Source organism: Eurytemora carolleeae, unplaced genomic scaffold (assembly GCF_000591075.1).
Source record: "Eurytemora carolleeae unplaced genomic scaffold, Eaff_2.0 scaffold827, whole genome shotgun sequence".
NCBI classification, from domain to species: Eukaryota; Metazoa; Arthropoda; class Copepoda; order Calanoida; family Temoridae; genus Eurytemora; species Eurytemora carolleeae.
The window spans coordinates 75,179-90,933 of NW_019397877.1; the positions used below are offsets into that span (position 1 = coordinate 75,179).

Genomic DNA, 15,755 nt, shown 5'->3' on the forward strand with positions numbered 1-15,755 from the left:
TATGTACGCTCTGCAGTACATAGTGTACACTGGTTACCATGCTGTATCAACCAAACCAAACTTATTTAGTTTTATTTACGCTCTGCAGTACATAGTGTACACTGGTTACCATGCTGTATCAACCAAACCAAACTTATTTAGCTCTATGTACGCTCTGTAGTACATAGTATACACTGGTTACCACGCTGTATCAACCAAACCAAACTTATTTAGTTATATGTACGCTCTGCAGTACATAGTGAACACTGGTTACCACGCTGTATCAACCAAACCAAACTTCTTTAGTTTTATGTACGATCTGCAGTACATAGTGTACACTGGTTACCATGTTGTATCAACCAAACAAAACTTATTTAGTTACATGTACGCACTGCAGTACATTGTGTACACTGGTTACCATGCTGTATCAACCAAACCAAACATCTTTAGTTTTATGTACGGTCGGCAGGCAGTACTTGCACGGTAGTTGCGCAAACTTTTAATTATATGATTTTTTTTGTAAATGTAAACAAAGGTTTGTTAATATAGCACATAAAAAAAGAAATAGATTTTGTATTCTGTATCCACTTTTTATTTATGTATAACTAAACAAACTTCTACAATACTTATTACATGATTACCCATAAAGGATGAGACTGTAAAGACGATCCAAAAATGTGGCGATTTGAAGCTTGATTTTTGGTTTCTCTATTCAATTGAGTATTTTGATGGTTTACTAAATAATTAAGAACAGAAATAAGCCACTTCTGGCCTACAAGGAACCTGAATGCAGAAAACGGACCAAAAAAATACGTACAATCGTCTCTGAAGTCTCATTCTTTGTAATTAACCCTGTACATTATTGTCTTTTTGCGACTCTTACGATTTTGAATGACGAAGCCAAATTGTTCAATTGTGAAACGTGTAAAAAAATTACTTTTGTGGTCTAGGTTGCACTATTTTTAACTACCGTATGATCCAAAAAATGTGAAAGAGGAAGACGACTGTGAGTCACAAGTTTTAACTTGATGAATCCAAGTAAACCTATCCATTGTGAAGTGTACACCGTAGAGATGTACACTGTAATGTAGAGATGTACACTGTAATGTAGAGATGTACATCTATATAACTTAATAAATTAATTTTCAATTGCTACGGGTAAACCTAATTGCTTGTAGCAATAACTACGGTTATGACCATAGATAAAGATAGATTGCGCATAAAACGAAATTTTTCATCTTAAAAGATATGAATGTACAGAGATGTTTTAAAGATATTCCTTTTATATAGATTAACTAGGTCGCTTGTGAACATTGGCTGTTTTTATGTCATTGAGTACTAGTGGTGTACATGAGTTCTGTAGAGAGAAATTTAGGTTAGTTTAGTCCTTCTCATGTCCTTCTTCAGTTCTCGTCAATATGATATATTGCTCAGTGAAATACTGTTATTCAAATAGTTCCATTTCCGGAGTTATTTTACACTCTATTATGAAATCCATTAAAACACCAAACCACCCCGCTTATCATTGAAGTACACTTTGACCCCTAGAAGTATGAGTTCGCGGACTGTACAATTCTTGGTGATTTTGCGTACATAAGCTATCTATGTTTATTTATTTATCTATGGTTATGACCAGAAATCTGTATATTAGGAAGGCGATATTGAAGCAATTCTGAAGTGCATTTGTTGTTTTTACCAAGTAAATAGCTTTACTAGTAAGTTTGGCAAATCACTTATTAAGTGGGGTCAGTTTACACTGCTCAATTCCTGTACCTCATGTTTACTATGTAAAGTAACAGTCGATATTCTATTCCAGAGTTTTCTAGTTAACACTGTAATACACATTCGATTGCTTGAATGTCGTCTTCTTTTTCCGAAGTTTCTTGAATCCCGTGCTTTATGTATTGTAAATGTTTTCTGAACTTTTTTCATCAAATAAATGATTATAACAACATTAAACTTTAATAATATTTTTATCCTAAAAGTTTTTAACAATTCTAAAAATTCTTTTCAAATATTTTCAATTAATGCATTTACTGAACAGATATATCTTAAATAGTCAAGTAATGACTTTTTGTAAGAAATTAGCTTGTATCTTTTTTTTAATGAGTACAGTGTACGTACACCCTTAATATCTTTTAAAGTTTTTTAATAAGTTTGAATCGCGGATGAGAGTTTTTAATTGCATGTGAAATAATGAAGTTACAAAAAAATATTTAGGAAAATTTAAAAATAAAATCTGTGAAATTCACTAAAGTCGTCATTTCTCATTTTATTGGTTTTGAGAATGCAAGCACATGATCCATATGTACAACAGTTTATTAAAATATGTTTAACAAATGCTTCTTTTCAATTATTTTTTTATAGAAAGAATAATTAAATCTACAAAATTTACATCTACATCTTTCTATTTTCTATTTTTTTATAAATCAGAGTGAATTTTCAAAATTTTACTTGACTTTTTCGGAATGAAATTTCTTTTTGATTCTGAATTGAGTCTTTGTCATACACTAAAACCTTTTATATGTTAATTGGACACTATTTGATCTGACAGAATTAATAGATTAGAAAATCAGAGTTTTTGTCAAAAAACGAGTAGTTTTCTCGTTACATTAAGTGCTATATGATATTGAATTAACCTAATGAATTAACATTTTAAGAAAGAATTAAGAAATTACAAAATGAATGACTGAAAAAGTACGCAAAAGTTTTGAAAATGCCGCACTACAAGATAATACCTGGTTATGTGTAAAATAGTTAAAATGGCAACGATATGGCGGTTAATTACCCAGGTAAGATGGCTACGCGGTTAGTGTGGCGTGGCCCCATGTTTATATAAAAAGGAAGTAGGTATCATTTTTAGCAAAGATTATCCTAATGATTTCAGGGTGAAGAAAAATACTAAATTTGAAACTATGGCAAATAAAGTAAGAAAATATGGCAATCACATCACTTTGTACTATCTGCAGCACAACATCCCTGATCCGCTGATCAACATTTTTGGTCAACTTGGGCAGTAGGCGCTAGGCACCAGATATTCACTATTCTGTCTTGTAATCGTAATTATCCACTTCGCTTTTCTTGATGTTTATGTCGATATGGGAATATATTTCTCTTCGTTTAAGAATGTAAAGATTGCCCTTGAGTTGCAGAGCTCAGTTTCTTCCAGATGTATTTAAGGTTGGAGGGATTTTCTGCTTCTTTTTTTCGGAGGCGCCAAAATTTCTCTTTGAAAAGGAGAACTCTTAGATTCGGAGGGTTTAGAGGACAAATCAGTCTCTGAAGAGTTAATAGTGGAAGAACTGTTAGATTGGGAGGGTTTAGAGGATAAATCAGTCTCTGAAGAGTTAATGGTGGAAGCTTCATTATGTTCCTCCATTGTAACGTTCATATTTTCTCTAGTAGGAGAGGTAAATATGTTTTCGTCCAAAGGGGGAGAAGCAACATTTACTCTAGTAATTTTAGAAAATAAATCTGATCCTGTCTTGATACTTAGAGAGATAAGACCTTCTGGTTTAGGAGAAGAGGATACTGTTTCTATTCTCATTGGTTGACTCACAGACGCTCTTCTAGAGGACAAAGAGGGAGCATTTTTAGATTTTACAGGGTTCCTGAGGTTTAAAGGACTACCTGCATCTATTCGTTGAATGCTAGAATACCACTGGAATGGAACCTGCCTCAATTTAGTACCAGATGGCTCCTCGGCCATTGGTGGGGGCATTAGAGTGGACTGGGAGTTTGAAACCCTATTGGTTATAGATATACACACATCTCCTAGCTTCAGTTGCTGGCAATCCAGCTGGTACCTGGAGAGACTCAACCTAGGTACAGTAGATGACCAACCCTGGTCAACAACAAAGAATGGATGTTCCACATCAGCTTCAATAGTTACTTGTAATTTAAACCTACCCAAGCTGAAGGTAATAAACACTGAGTTATTCTGTGGATTTAACTCAAGTTTTATAACCATGGTGCGCTCTATTTTAATATAAGAGTCTAACTTTTCAGACTCCAGGAAGTCCAAGGTATGAAGGTCCTCAATCTTTTTCATGTTTCCATTTGCTAGTCTTACAGTTGTACCCTTTTCATAACACATTCTGGTTGGACGGTATATGGATAATTCCCTCTTTGGTGAAGATAACCTTTGACTTGGACCGGGAACAGGAGATGATGTAGATCCTTGACTGTGCATTGAGGCAGGACTTGGGGATGGGACAGTCCTGCTACTTTGAGACAAGGATTGAGCAAACAAATGCCTTCTTTGATCCAAATCAGAACTGACAGGAGATCGGTTTAAAATTCTAGCCTTTAATGACTGGTTTTCATAGCCTGGAAATGAGGTTGAATGTTGAAATGATTCGGCAGACATTCTTCGTTTTCTACCAAAGGTTTCTTGTGGCAGGAGTGTAGGTGAAGAGGTATTTGATAAATGCATAAATGATGGTATTGGGGATGCATTGCAAAAATTTGGGTATCGTTCTAACACATGAGGGATGGGACGAAAGGGAGATGAGAAACCAAGACGAGGATCCAAAAGAAACTAAAATAATTTTTTTATAAATCTATATATAAATTTGGCTTGGGTGTCTGTTTGTTTGTATCCACTAAACATCAAAACGGCTGAACTGATCGGGCACAATTTTTTTTGTGGGATCTCACGTCACCCCAGGGCAGGTTTATAAATGATAAAGATTTAAAAAATTTGTGTTAAAAAGCTTTTTCTTTTTGTAAAAATTTTTATAATCTTGAAAATCGGCAAAAAAAATTCTTTGTTTTTCAATGTTACAATGAGAACATGTTCACAATTAAATAGAAGATGGGCCTATCATTTTTTTTGTCTTCCATAAACCTTCCCTGGCGTCACGCAAGAACCCACAAAAAATTTGGGCCCGATCGGTTTAGCCGTTTTGACGTTTATTGGTTACAAACAAACAGACAGACAAGCCAAATTTATATATACTAGGCTTTTAGGGCGCTTCGCGCCCATCTTCTACTTAAATTGTGAACATGTTCTTTTTGTTTACATTTTAAAACAAAGAAGAAAAAAATTTTGCGGAGTTAAAAAAAAAAATTCGCGGATTTTCAAGAATTTAATTTTTTTACAAAATTAAAAACCTTTAAAAACACATTTTTTTTAAATTTTTATCATTCATAAACCTTCCCTGTGGTCATGTGATGTCCCACAAAAAAATGGGCCCGATCGGTTCAGACGTTTTGACGTTTATTGGATACAGACAAACAGACAAGCCAAATTTATATATAGAAAATACAATATAACGTGTATGAGTAGACAAGCAGAAAGCAAATAATGTATACCTGTGGTAAGTAAGGAGTATCCCAAGGTCCAACTAGAGGATGATTTGGAGCTCTAAACTGTAGAGGATTCCAGGGTAGAAGATGCTGTAGTTGTGGAGACCCTTGCTGGTGGAATGGGGTGAACCCGAATAAGCCACCCTCAGGCTGACAAGGCGAGCTTTCCTGATGGCAACTGCGATGAACATCACTTTCAGATAAGTTCTCCTCAAGGGGTCTGGATCTTGGAAACTCATTTAAGATTTCTTCCCGTTCTTGGAGTTCAGGAGAAATATCTTCACACTTGGTTTGCCTTGAAAACTCTTTGGATATTTCTGTATGATGCCTGAGCTCAGGAGATTCAGAAAGGTTTTTCTTGCACTGCTTGATTCCAGGAGATTTACTCAACTTTGGGCACTTTGGACTGCTCTCATCAGTCCTTAACAAATGAAACAATCAAAAAAATTATTAGAACTTCGTAATAATAGATGAATGTATATAGGTGGGCATATGATCCGTTTTCAAGAAATTCAAGAATTTTTGGCCTTTAGAAGGCTTAACAAAAATCTAAGAAAATTTTATTTTACATAATTATTTTTGAAATTATGCAAATTTTGATTAGCTTACAACCCGATTTGAAAAATTCAGGCTTATATCTTTTCCCAAAGTCAAGATTTTGCTAAGTGTAACAAAAGCAAACTTTTACAGAACACAATTTTGAAATATTTAAAATTTCGCAGAATTTGATGGAGTCTCCCAAAAGCCTTATATCCTGAATGTGTAAAAAACAGATAATACTGATACCCAACTCTAGGTAAACCTTTCATACAAAAATAAAGGCTCGGGTAAATAATATAAAATTTCAATAATTAATTTAATGATATGTTGTTAAAGTGACAATAAAACCTATCAGAAAGTTCTTCTCGTTTTAAAATCTGAAACCTGAAGACGACAATTTAGGAACGCAATCATTTATTTAAACTTGTCTTTTTTAATTTGAAGTCTGCATTTTTTATCAAGTTGTAAGTTGAAAAAAAGATTAGAATCTTCGAAAAATTACTTTATTTTTTATTGACATGCAAAGATCAAAACAAAATTCAAATTTTTTTTTCAAATACTATACCTGACATTTTCGCTCTGATTTGCTCGATGGGTGTGGTACTTATGGCCCTCCCCCTGGTGAGCAGGTTGGGCGTGGTACTTAATGCCCTCCTCCTGGTCAGCAGGATGGGCTGGGTACCTATGACCCTCCTCCCCTCCAGTGCTAGCATCAGTTAATGGAGGAGAAAACATTTAGATTAGTACTCACTCATGTTCTCTAGTTCCTTATATGTATTTTTTAGACATGCCGCGGGAATTTTTATGTTTCATTCAAGACGAAAAATTCAATATGGCCGCTTTAAAAACTTTCCACGGAAATTTTCGTTGAGGAGGTATTCTGAGAAACACATTGGCAGGTTGACAACATTCAGGTAACAGGTGTCAACAAATATATAGATACAAATCAAAATAAACTGAGTCAAAAAACAAAAATACTATGTCCCCCCCCCTTTTTGTAAGGGAGGGGGCAGTACCCTTTTTGCCCCCTCTGAAGGCAAGAAGGATACTGGGGGGAGGCGAATCTAATGTGTAATGTATATGAAAAGTTGTAATATCTGTTTGTTTGTTTGTTTTTCTCTTCTTAGATTGGTAGTTTTCAGGGAATAACTTTCTCTGAAAACTAAAATAATATAGTTTATACCTCTAATAGACTAATATGGGTTATCCCTCTAATATAGTTTATACCTCTAATAGACTAAAATGGTTTATCCCTCTAATATAGTTTACACCTCCAATAGACTAATATGGTTTATCCCTCTAATATAGTTTATCCCTCTAATATAGTTTATACCTCTAATAGACTAATATGGTTTATCCCTCTCATATAGTTTATCCCTCATAATATAGTTTATCCCTCTAATAATATAGTTTATCCCTCTAATTTAGTTTATCCCCCTCTAATAATATAGTTTATCCCTCTAATATAGTTTATCCCTCTAATAGCTCAAATTAAATATTTTCTCTCTTTGCTGAATTGAATTTGATTTATACGAAGAGCTAAAATATCCCTCTCTCAAAACCTCTATAGATTGTACTGTTAATTTCATATTAATGAGGTTAAAGGAACTGTACGCTTAATTTCAAGTGACCCACCGCGCAAAGATGGCTGATTTACAATGGTACCCTTGGAACCTTAGTCTGATCAAAAATGTGGAAGATACCGTTATTTACTGATTTAAAAGGTGTATAATTCTGATAATTATTCCATTGCCCCTTGTAAGTTGTAAAAAGGAAATATGAAAGTCACTTTTGCAGAGAAATCTTAAATGAAAATGAACAGTTTAAAGGGACAGTCGGGCAATGTAAGGTAGTTAAACTGAGTATGCAGTGTTTTGGACAAATTCTTTAGGATTTATTTATAACATATATAACTTTTTTGAGATCTTTAAATCCTGAGTTTGAGCGCAAAGTCGACGTTCAAAAGCGTACTTTTGGGTGGATACGTTTTCAGAATTGTTTTTTAATTTTTAAATAACGACGACAAAAAATGTAAACAAAATTCTACAATAAACCAATTAGTTGTTTAGGAACAGGTTGAGAAAATATAAATTAACTCTTTTCATCGAAAATAAGTGATCTTATTCAATTATAAGTTTCTATAATCTCTCTGTAATCTCTCTGGAATTTTTGTTCAAAAGACGACATTTAAAGAATTTGAAGAAATCTGCGAACAAATTCATAGAAAATAAGAAATTCAATATGATGATGATGAAAAAGGAAATACTTAATTCTAACTTCGATTTATTGACAAATTTCCTTTGAGAAATTTGTTCCTTAACATCTCATAAGTTTACAGTAGAATTTTGACTTCCTTTTTCGTCGTTATGTGATAATTTAAAAAAAAACAATTCTGAAAACGCACCCACCCAAATTCTTGATTTTGAACGTCGACTTTGCGCTCAACCTCAGTAACTATACATCGTGGAAACGTTTTATATCTCTCAAATGAATTCTAAAGAATTTGTCCACAACACTGCACACTCAGTTTAACTACCATACATAGCCGGTCTGTCCCTTTAAGGAGACAAAACATGGATAACTAATTTTTACTTGATCAGACAACGATTTCAAGGGTACCGTTGTAAATCGGGCATTACCATCTTTACATTGAGGGTCACTTGAAGTTACGCTTACAATATCTTAAAGAAGACTAAAAAAGACTACAGAAAGACCAAACAATACGTTAATGAACTATATCCTGTGGATAAGGAAGACGATATATCAACAATCTTATAAGTCTGATGACATCGAAAGTTGAAAGAAATAATGTTTCAAAGATACAAAAATTATATAGAACATTGATAATTTATTTTGAAAGGAAAGCTAAAAGTATTTTATGAAGACAATGATCAAGAAAGCATAAATAATTAAAAATATTCTATTTTTACCAAAACTAACAGCAGTTCTATCAATTAAATATTTAATAAAACATGCTCAATCAAACTATTCGAGAAAAAAAGCAAAATTTTCATAAAGCTGTTTTTTAGTTTGTAATTGTATCAATTAGAATTAATTAGTTAGGTAGTAGCAAGGTTATAATGCCAGGAAAGATAATTGCAGTTGCGTATACTCTGTGTACATATTGAAACCAGTTCTCTCCGGGCGGAATTTTTAAACATGCATAGATGCATCACTGTTCGTTTAGTATCCGGGGAGGATAAAAGTATTAAATTTTGATAATTTTGATAAATTTGATAATTCACATAAGGGTTTTCTATGACCAAAATATTTAATTGATTTTTTATGTGAAAGATGGATCCCATGTCAGGCTTTGACATCCGTCTTGTGTTTACATTACCGCCTAGAGACAGTACACAGCAGTATAAAAGATGCGTACACCTCTGAAATAACTTTCCTTGCATTGTAACCTTTGGTCTATTCAGCCAACCTTGCATTTTGACAATTCAAATATTTGCTTTTCGTCGAAACTAGATACATTTGGTCAATTTAGATGGAGGTTCACTGCAAATTATGTCAAATATTTTTTATCGGAAAAACTTCTTAATCCCCTGAGATCAAATAATTCAGAAAAACTTCTTAATCCCGCTAAATTAAATAATTCGGGAAAACTTCTTAATCCCCTGAAATTTAATAATTCGGAAAAACTTCTTAATCCCCTGAAATTAAATAATTCGGGAAAACTTCTTAATCCCATGAAATTTAATAATTCGGAAATACTTCTTAATCCCGCTAAATTAAATAATTCGGAAATACTTCTAATCCCCTGAAATTAAATAATTTGGAAATATACTTCTTAATCCCCTGAAGTTAAATAATTCGGAAATACTTCTTAATCCCCTGAAATTAAATAATTCGGAAATACTTCTTAATCCCCTGAAATTAAAGAATTCGGAAATATACTTCTTAATCCCGTGAAATTAAATAATTTGGAAATATACTTCTTAATCCCATGAAATTAAATAATTTGGAAATATACTTCTTAATCCCCTGAAATTAAATAATTCGGAAAACTTCTTAATCCCCTGAAATTAAAAAATTCGGAAAAACCTTTTAATCCCCTTAAATTATATTTCACATATAAGGAAAAGAAGCAAAAGTAACATAATTAAAAAATAACAGGTGTAAAGAAACTGATAATTTATATCATGAAACTGAATATTTTAGGAATTAACAAAAAATAGCCATTTTTACGCTTAGGAAAACAAGAAAACGACTTTTTATCTTTTTTCATACAAAAAAATATCTAGAAAAATGAAAAATTGAAGAAAAAAATATTTTCTATCGCGTAAATACGATGAAAAATAAATGAAAAAAAGGAATTGAGTTTTTGTCACAAACTCTGATTTTCTTATCCCCATATCTTTGCATTTCAATGTCGGAGACCTTAGATATTTCAAACTATGAATCATTTTAGATCAAATAATGATAGTTTTAAATAGCAAATGTTAACACAATCAGGTTGCAAAGATAAAGCGATTTGAAAATCAGAATTTGTGGCTAAAACTCAGTTCCTTTAAACGGAAATCACATTATTAAAAGATATTTGATTCAGAAGTTTTATACTTATGTTTTGTTTATATCTGTTTTAATTATTACTACAGAAAAATATATGATTTGAACATATTATTACTAGCTGAAGAATAGGCATTGCCCGTGGAAAAAAAGTTTAAAATTTTTTTTGAGAAATAAATTTAGAAAAAAAATTCGATTTTTTAGCCTGAAATACCCCCCGGCCACCCCTGAGTGTCCACAAAAAGTTTCAGTCCATTTGGTCCAGCCGTTTGGCCGGCTATTCTATTTTAGTTAATTGTCTAATAAGTTATTTTTCTTAACTTTATAATTTAGTTAATTATCTAATAAGTTATTTTTCTTAACTTTCAAATTTAGTTAATTGTCTAATAAGTTATTGTTCTTAAATTTATAATTTAGTTAATTATCTAATAAGTTATTTTTCTTAACTTTCTAATTTAGTTAATTGTCTAATAAGTTATTTTTCTTAACTTTCTAATTTAGTTAATTGTCTAATAAGTTATTGTTCTTAAATTTATAATTTAGTTAATTGTCTAATAAGTTATTTTTCTTAACTTTCTAATTTAGTTAATTGTCTAATAAGTTATTTTTCTTAACTTTATAATTTAGTTAATTGTCTAATAAGTTATTTTTCTTAAATTTATAATTTAGTTAATTGTCTCATAAGTTATTGTTCTTAAATTTAAAATTTAGTTAATTATCTAATAAGTTATTTTTCTTAACTTTATAATTTGGTTAATTGTCTAATAAGTTATTTTTCTTAACATTATAATTTAGTTAATTGTCTTATAAGTTATTTTTCTCTTGATGATTAAACATGTTTTAGAATATTATATATTCTTCTAGTTGACAATATTGAAAACAAAATTGTAATATTTCTATGGTCGTTTATGAGTTGCAATATGTTCACAAAAACAATTTTTTCGTGTTTAAAAAATCTTGATAAAAAATTGTTTTATATCAAATTTGTGTTTTCAAAATATTTGATGTTAAATTATTTGTTAAAATATTAAAAAAACTTAATCTCCAAAGTACGTAAAAGTACAAAGATATAAACATAAGGAAAAGGTATATTTGAAGCGAAATTACAGGTACGCCTTTGTGACCTCAAGTTCAATTGTTTTTGCACCGAAATAAAAATAAACATTTATTTTATTTAAAATAAACAATTCTGAATTTATTTGTTCTTGTGAATAGGAACTGAAGCAACAGAAGGTGTTATGTTTGAAACCGTGGACCTAAGATTTCAGTCTAACTTGAAATTTAATTTGACGTGCTAATAAGTTGTGACGTATTAATAGGTAAATTTGATAGCAGTCACCACAGAACAGAGATTAGAATAGAAGGGAAATAAGACTATAACTCTGTATGAATTTCTTCAGTCCCGTTGAGCCTGAAAAGGAGTTCAAAGTGTACAATTCCTGTCAATATTTACAAATTATATGCAGTACATTACAATAATACAGTATGATCTTTGCACGTATCGTCACAATTTCTTCTTTTTATAAAGTTTACGCTGAAATGAACTCGGGAATGTAAAGTAAAGATTATCCTGAAATGAACTCGGGAATGCATGACGATAGAGAATTGATTTAGAGAAAATTAAGTAATTTTCAAGAATTTTTTTTCCCATTAAAATATGTTCCAGGACCCAAAAGGTTATATGGTACAAATGTGTGAAGAACACCTGCAGCATGAAAACAGTACAACAGTACAACCTGCAGCATGAAAACAGTACAACAAAATGGCGGTTTTTCAATTTTTTAAAAAAGTTAATTTCACTCTATTCTTATCTATTCTCTTTGGCAATCACTGTTTACCAAGTATTGTTTGTTTATAATAAGCAACTATTATTTTTTGCCTATCACTATAGCTTGGGAACCCATTTTTACTTTTTTTCAACCCAAGCTCAGAACATTCAAAAGGTTTTACAAAGTATTTCCAGAAAATTTTACATTCATAATTCAACTCATTAATGATATTTAGATAGATAAATACAGTGATATGTATAAAGTAATAAATAATAACTCATTTTTTTTATCTTTGTCGTGAGATGTCTCAAGAAGGAAATGAACATATCAAATTCTAGAACCGGACTAATTAATAAATTGATAGGGAGATAAACATGGGGGGGGTTTGTATTTTAAGAAACTACTTTTTCTTGAAATGCATTTTAATTCCTCCACTATTTGATAAAAGTTTAAAGATGGTGTTTCGAAAAATTAATAGAGAGTGTTTCGAAAGAAAAAAATTGTACAATGTACAATGGACATTGTCTGTATAGCTATTTGTGAAATTACATATGATCTTGCATGATGAACAGTGTACACAGTACATGTATCTGTATAACTATATAACTATCAAGTATAATTATTATGCGTACATGCATCTATATAACTATATAACTATCCAGTATAATGATTAGGTATACATGTATCTGTATATAACTATATAACTATCAAGTTTAATGACTGATCAGCTGTGAGGTGTAAGGCCTACTACACACTTTACCGGGATATGGGCCTATACATCGAACACTGTAGTAAACATACAGTGTGCACCTTGATTAGTGTAGTATACAGGGTGTACCATGTATTATGTAGTATACAGGGTGTACCAGGACTAGTGTAGTATACAGGGTGTACCAGGATTAGTGTAGTATACAGGGTGTACCAGGACTAGTGTAGTATACAGGGTGTACCAGAGTTAGTGAAGTATACAGAGTGTACCAGGGTTAGTTTAGTATACAGGGTGTGCCATGTATAGTGTAGTATACAGGGTGTACCATGAATAGTGTAGTATACAGGGTGTACTAGGATTAGTGTAATATACAGGGTGTACCATGTATATTGTAGTCTTCAGGGTGTAACAGGATTAGTGTAGTATACAGGGTGTACCATTTATAGTGTAGTATGCAGGGTGTACCAGGATTAGTGTAGTTTACAGGGTGTACCATGTATAGTGCAGTATACAGGTGTACCATGCATAGTGTACAATGCAGGGTGTACAATGTATAGTGTAGTATTCAGGGTGTACCAGGATTAGTGTAGTAAAGAGGGTGTACCAGGATTAGTGTAGTTTACAGTGTGTATCATGTATAGTGTAGTACACAGGTTGTACCATTATTAGTGTAGTATATAGAGTGTACCAGGACTAGTGTTGTAAACAGGGTGTATCATGATTAGTGGAGCATACAGGGTGTACCAGTGATAGTGTAGTATACAGGGTGTACTAAGATTAGTGTAGTATACAGGGTGTTCTAGGATTAGTGTAGTATACAGGGTGAACAAGGATTAGTGCAGTATACAGGGTGTACTTTAGGATTGGTGTAGTATACATGGTGTACCAGGTACCTTGATTAGCGTGGTATATAGGGTGAACCATGATTAGTGTATTATACAGGGTGAACCTTGATTAGTGTATTATACAGGGTGTACCATATATATTGTAGTATACAGGGTGTACCATGTTTAACTATAGTGTAGTATACAGGGTGTACCATGATTAGTGTAAGTATTAGGGTTTACCTGGAAAATTTTGATTTAAATAAGATTTCATGGAAATTTTTCTTTTTTTACATATTTCAGTTGTATGTTTGTTTCCATTAAAGAAAATAGAGACTTCCGATACGAATTCATTAAATCTATGAAGTTTTTTCTCTCTACGGAATCATAATTATATACCTTTTATTTTCCTGGAAAAAAATAAACTTGAATCAGTAAAAAAGTCGTTATTAAAGTCTCCTCCCATGAAGTTAAAAAACGTGTTACAATGCAATTCGACTTTAGACTTTGTGAATTTTTTTCTTAATTTAAACTATGTATAGTGAACACTATATTAAACAGAAAATGAAAATCTTCAAAATTGTTAATCAACGGCGTCAAAAACCAAAGTACGAACAAACAAACGGCCTTTTTTAAATGTTCCTAATTTTTTTTGCGTGTGACATTTGTTGACAAAATATAATATGATAAAATGAAAAGTGTAAGTTCCTAACTTAGTTTTATATTCTGTTTATTACGCGCAATACGCTTTTTAGAAAATATTGTAGTATAAAGTTTTTGCTTTTTTTGTTCCAATAATTAATCTTAGTTTTAAAGAATATTAAGAAAATATTTGTATTTCAATGTTTTTTTTGGTATATTTCTTAGGAGTAAAAATCTGCTTGGTTTAAATATTCAAGTATGTAATGTTTAATAGGCGATTTAATAGACATATTTATTATATTTGTGCCTTGAACAAAGGTTCTCATCAAGCATTTAGATTCTAAATACTTTCAAAGGGTTTTAAAAAAATTATGAATTATTTTTACCTTTTAATTAGTACGTCTGTAATTATATGTTAGTTTATTTATTTTTTCATAGATTTTTTGAATTTTTTTCTCGCGATTTTGAAAATGTATAAAAATATAGAACGTTTTTCCTGTTTTCTTCATTAAATACTGTGTGGATATAAAGAAGAATATATTTCGATGTTTATCTTTTTTGTGCTCTTAAATCCCTACCTGTAATCATGTGAGAGGTGAACAATTTGTGATTCTGATTTTTTGAAAAGTTTTGAAAATATAGATTTGTTATTTTGATATTACTCCTCTGTGGTCCGCTTCTGTTTGATTCTACTCCAGCATATCAATAAACTATTTTATACTTTTCAGAGAAGGAGGGATTAGAGAGAGAGGCGGGGGGATGGGCGCAGAGAGGAAAATAGGGGGGGGGGGGTTGAGCGAAAGCTCAATTCAACATTTGACATTATTCATAAATTTTTAAGTAAACGTCGTTTTTGTAATGATTCTTATATTGACTCCTGATATAAATTTTGAATTTAAATATGAATTTGTGATATTAGAATTTAGATATGGACTCCTGATACAATTTAAATATGCACTCCTAATAAAATCTATTTCTGGACTCCTGATACAATTTAAAGATAAATAAATTGAAATATGGACTCCTGATATGATTTAAAAATGTACTCCATGGTACAATTGAAATATTGACTCCTGATAAAATTTAAAGATGTACTCCATGGTACAATTAAAATATAAACTCCCAATAAAATTTAGATAAGGACTCCTGATACAATTCAAATAGTGACTCCTGATACAATTTAGAAATGGACTCCTAATACAATTTTAAAAATAAATTGTGAATTTAGAATAAATGTAAAATCGACTTATAATATCAGCTTTTAAAAAATTTTTATTCATGATAATGTTTTAAAAACAAAAATTTTATCTTATAACATTAATTTTTGTTTGGTTTAATAATATAAAAAAAATGTGATGCTTTAACGTATAAAACATCTTTATTGATCATTTTTTGTAACACCCATTAATTGATTTGGAAAATGAAAGAAATCGTTGCATGTTGCGGAGGAATAGAAAAATGCAAATT

At 31.4% G+C, this 15,755-nt stretch overlaps 1 protein-coding gene across 1 annotated transcript; it reads right to left on the reverse strand.

Moving 5' to 3' along the window:
* Positions 1–2,429: 2,429 nt before the first annotated feature.
* LOC111716191 (uncharacterized) lies at positions 2,430–6,585 on the reverse strand. The gene is made up of 3 exons (XM_023491624.1): positions 6,395–6,585; positions 5,296–5,710; positions 2,430–4,519 (listed from the first exon to the last, which is right to left on the reverse strand). Exons 1-3 carry the CDS (start codon positions 6,562–6,564, stop codon positions 3,155–3,157), a joined length of 1,950 nt encoding a protein of 649 aa, XP_023347392.1. The 5' UTR covers positions 6,565–6,585; the 3' UTR covers positions 2,430–3,154.
* Between the last annotated feature and the right edge of the window lie 9,170 nt (positions 6,586–15,755).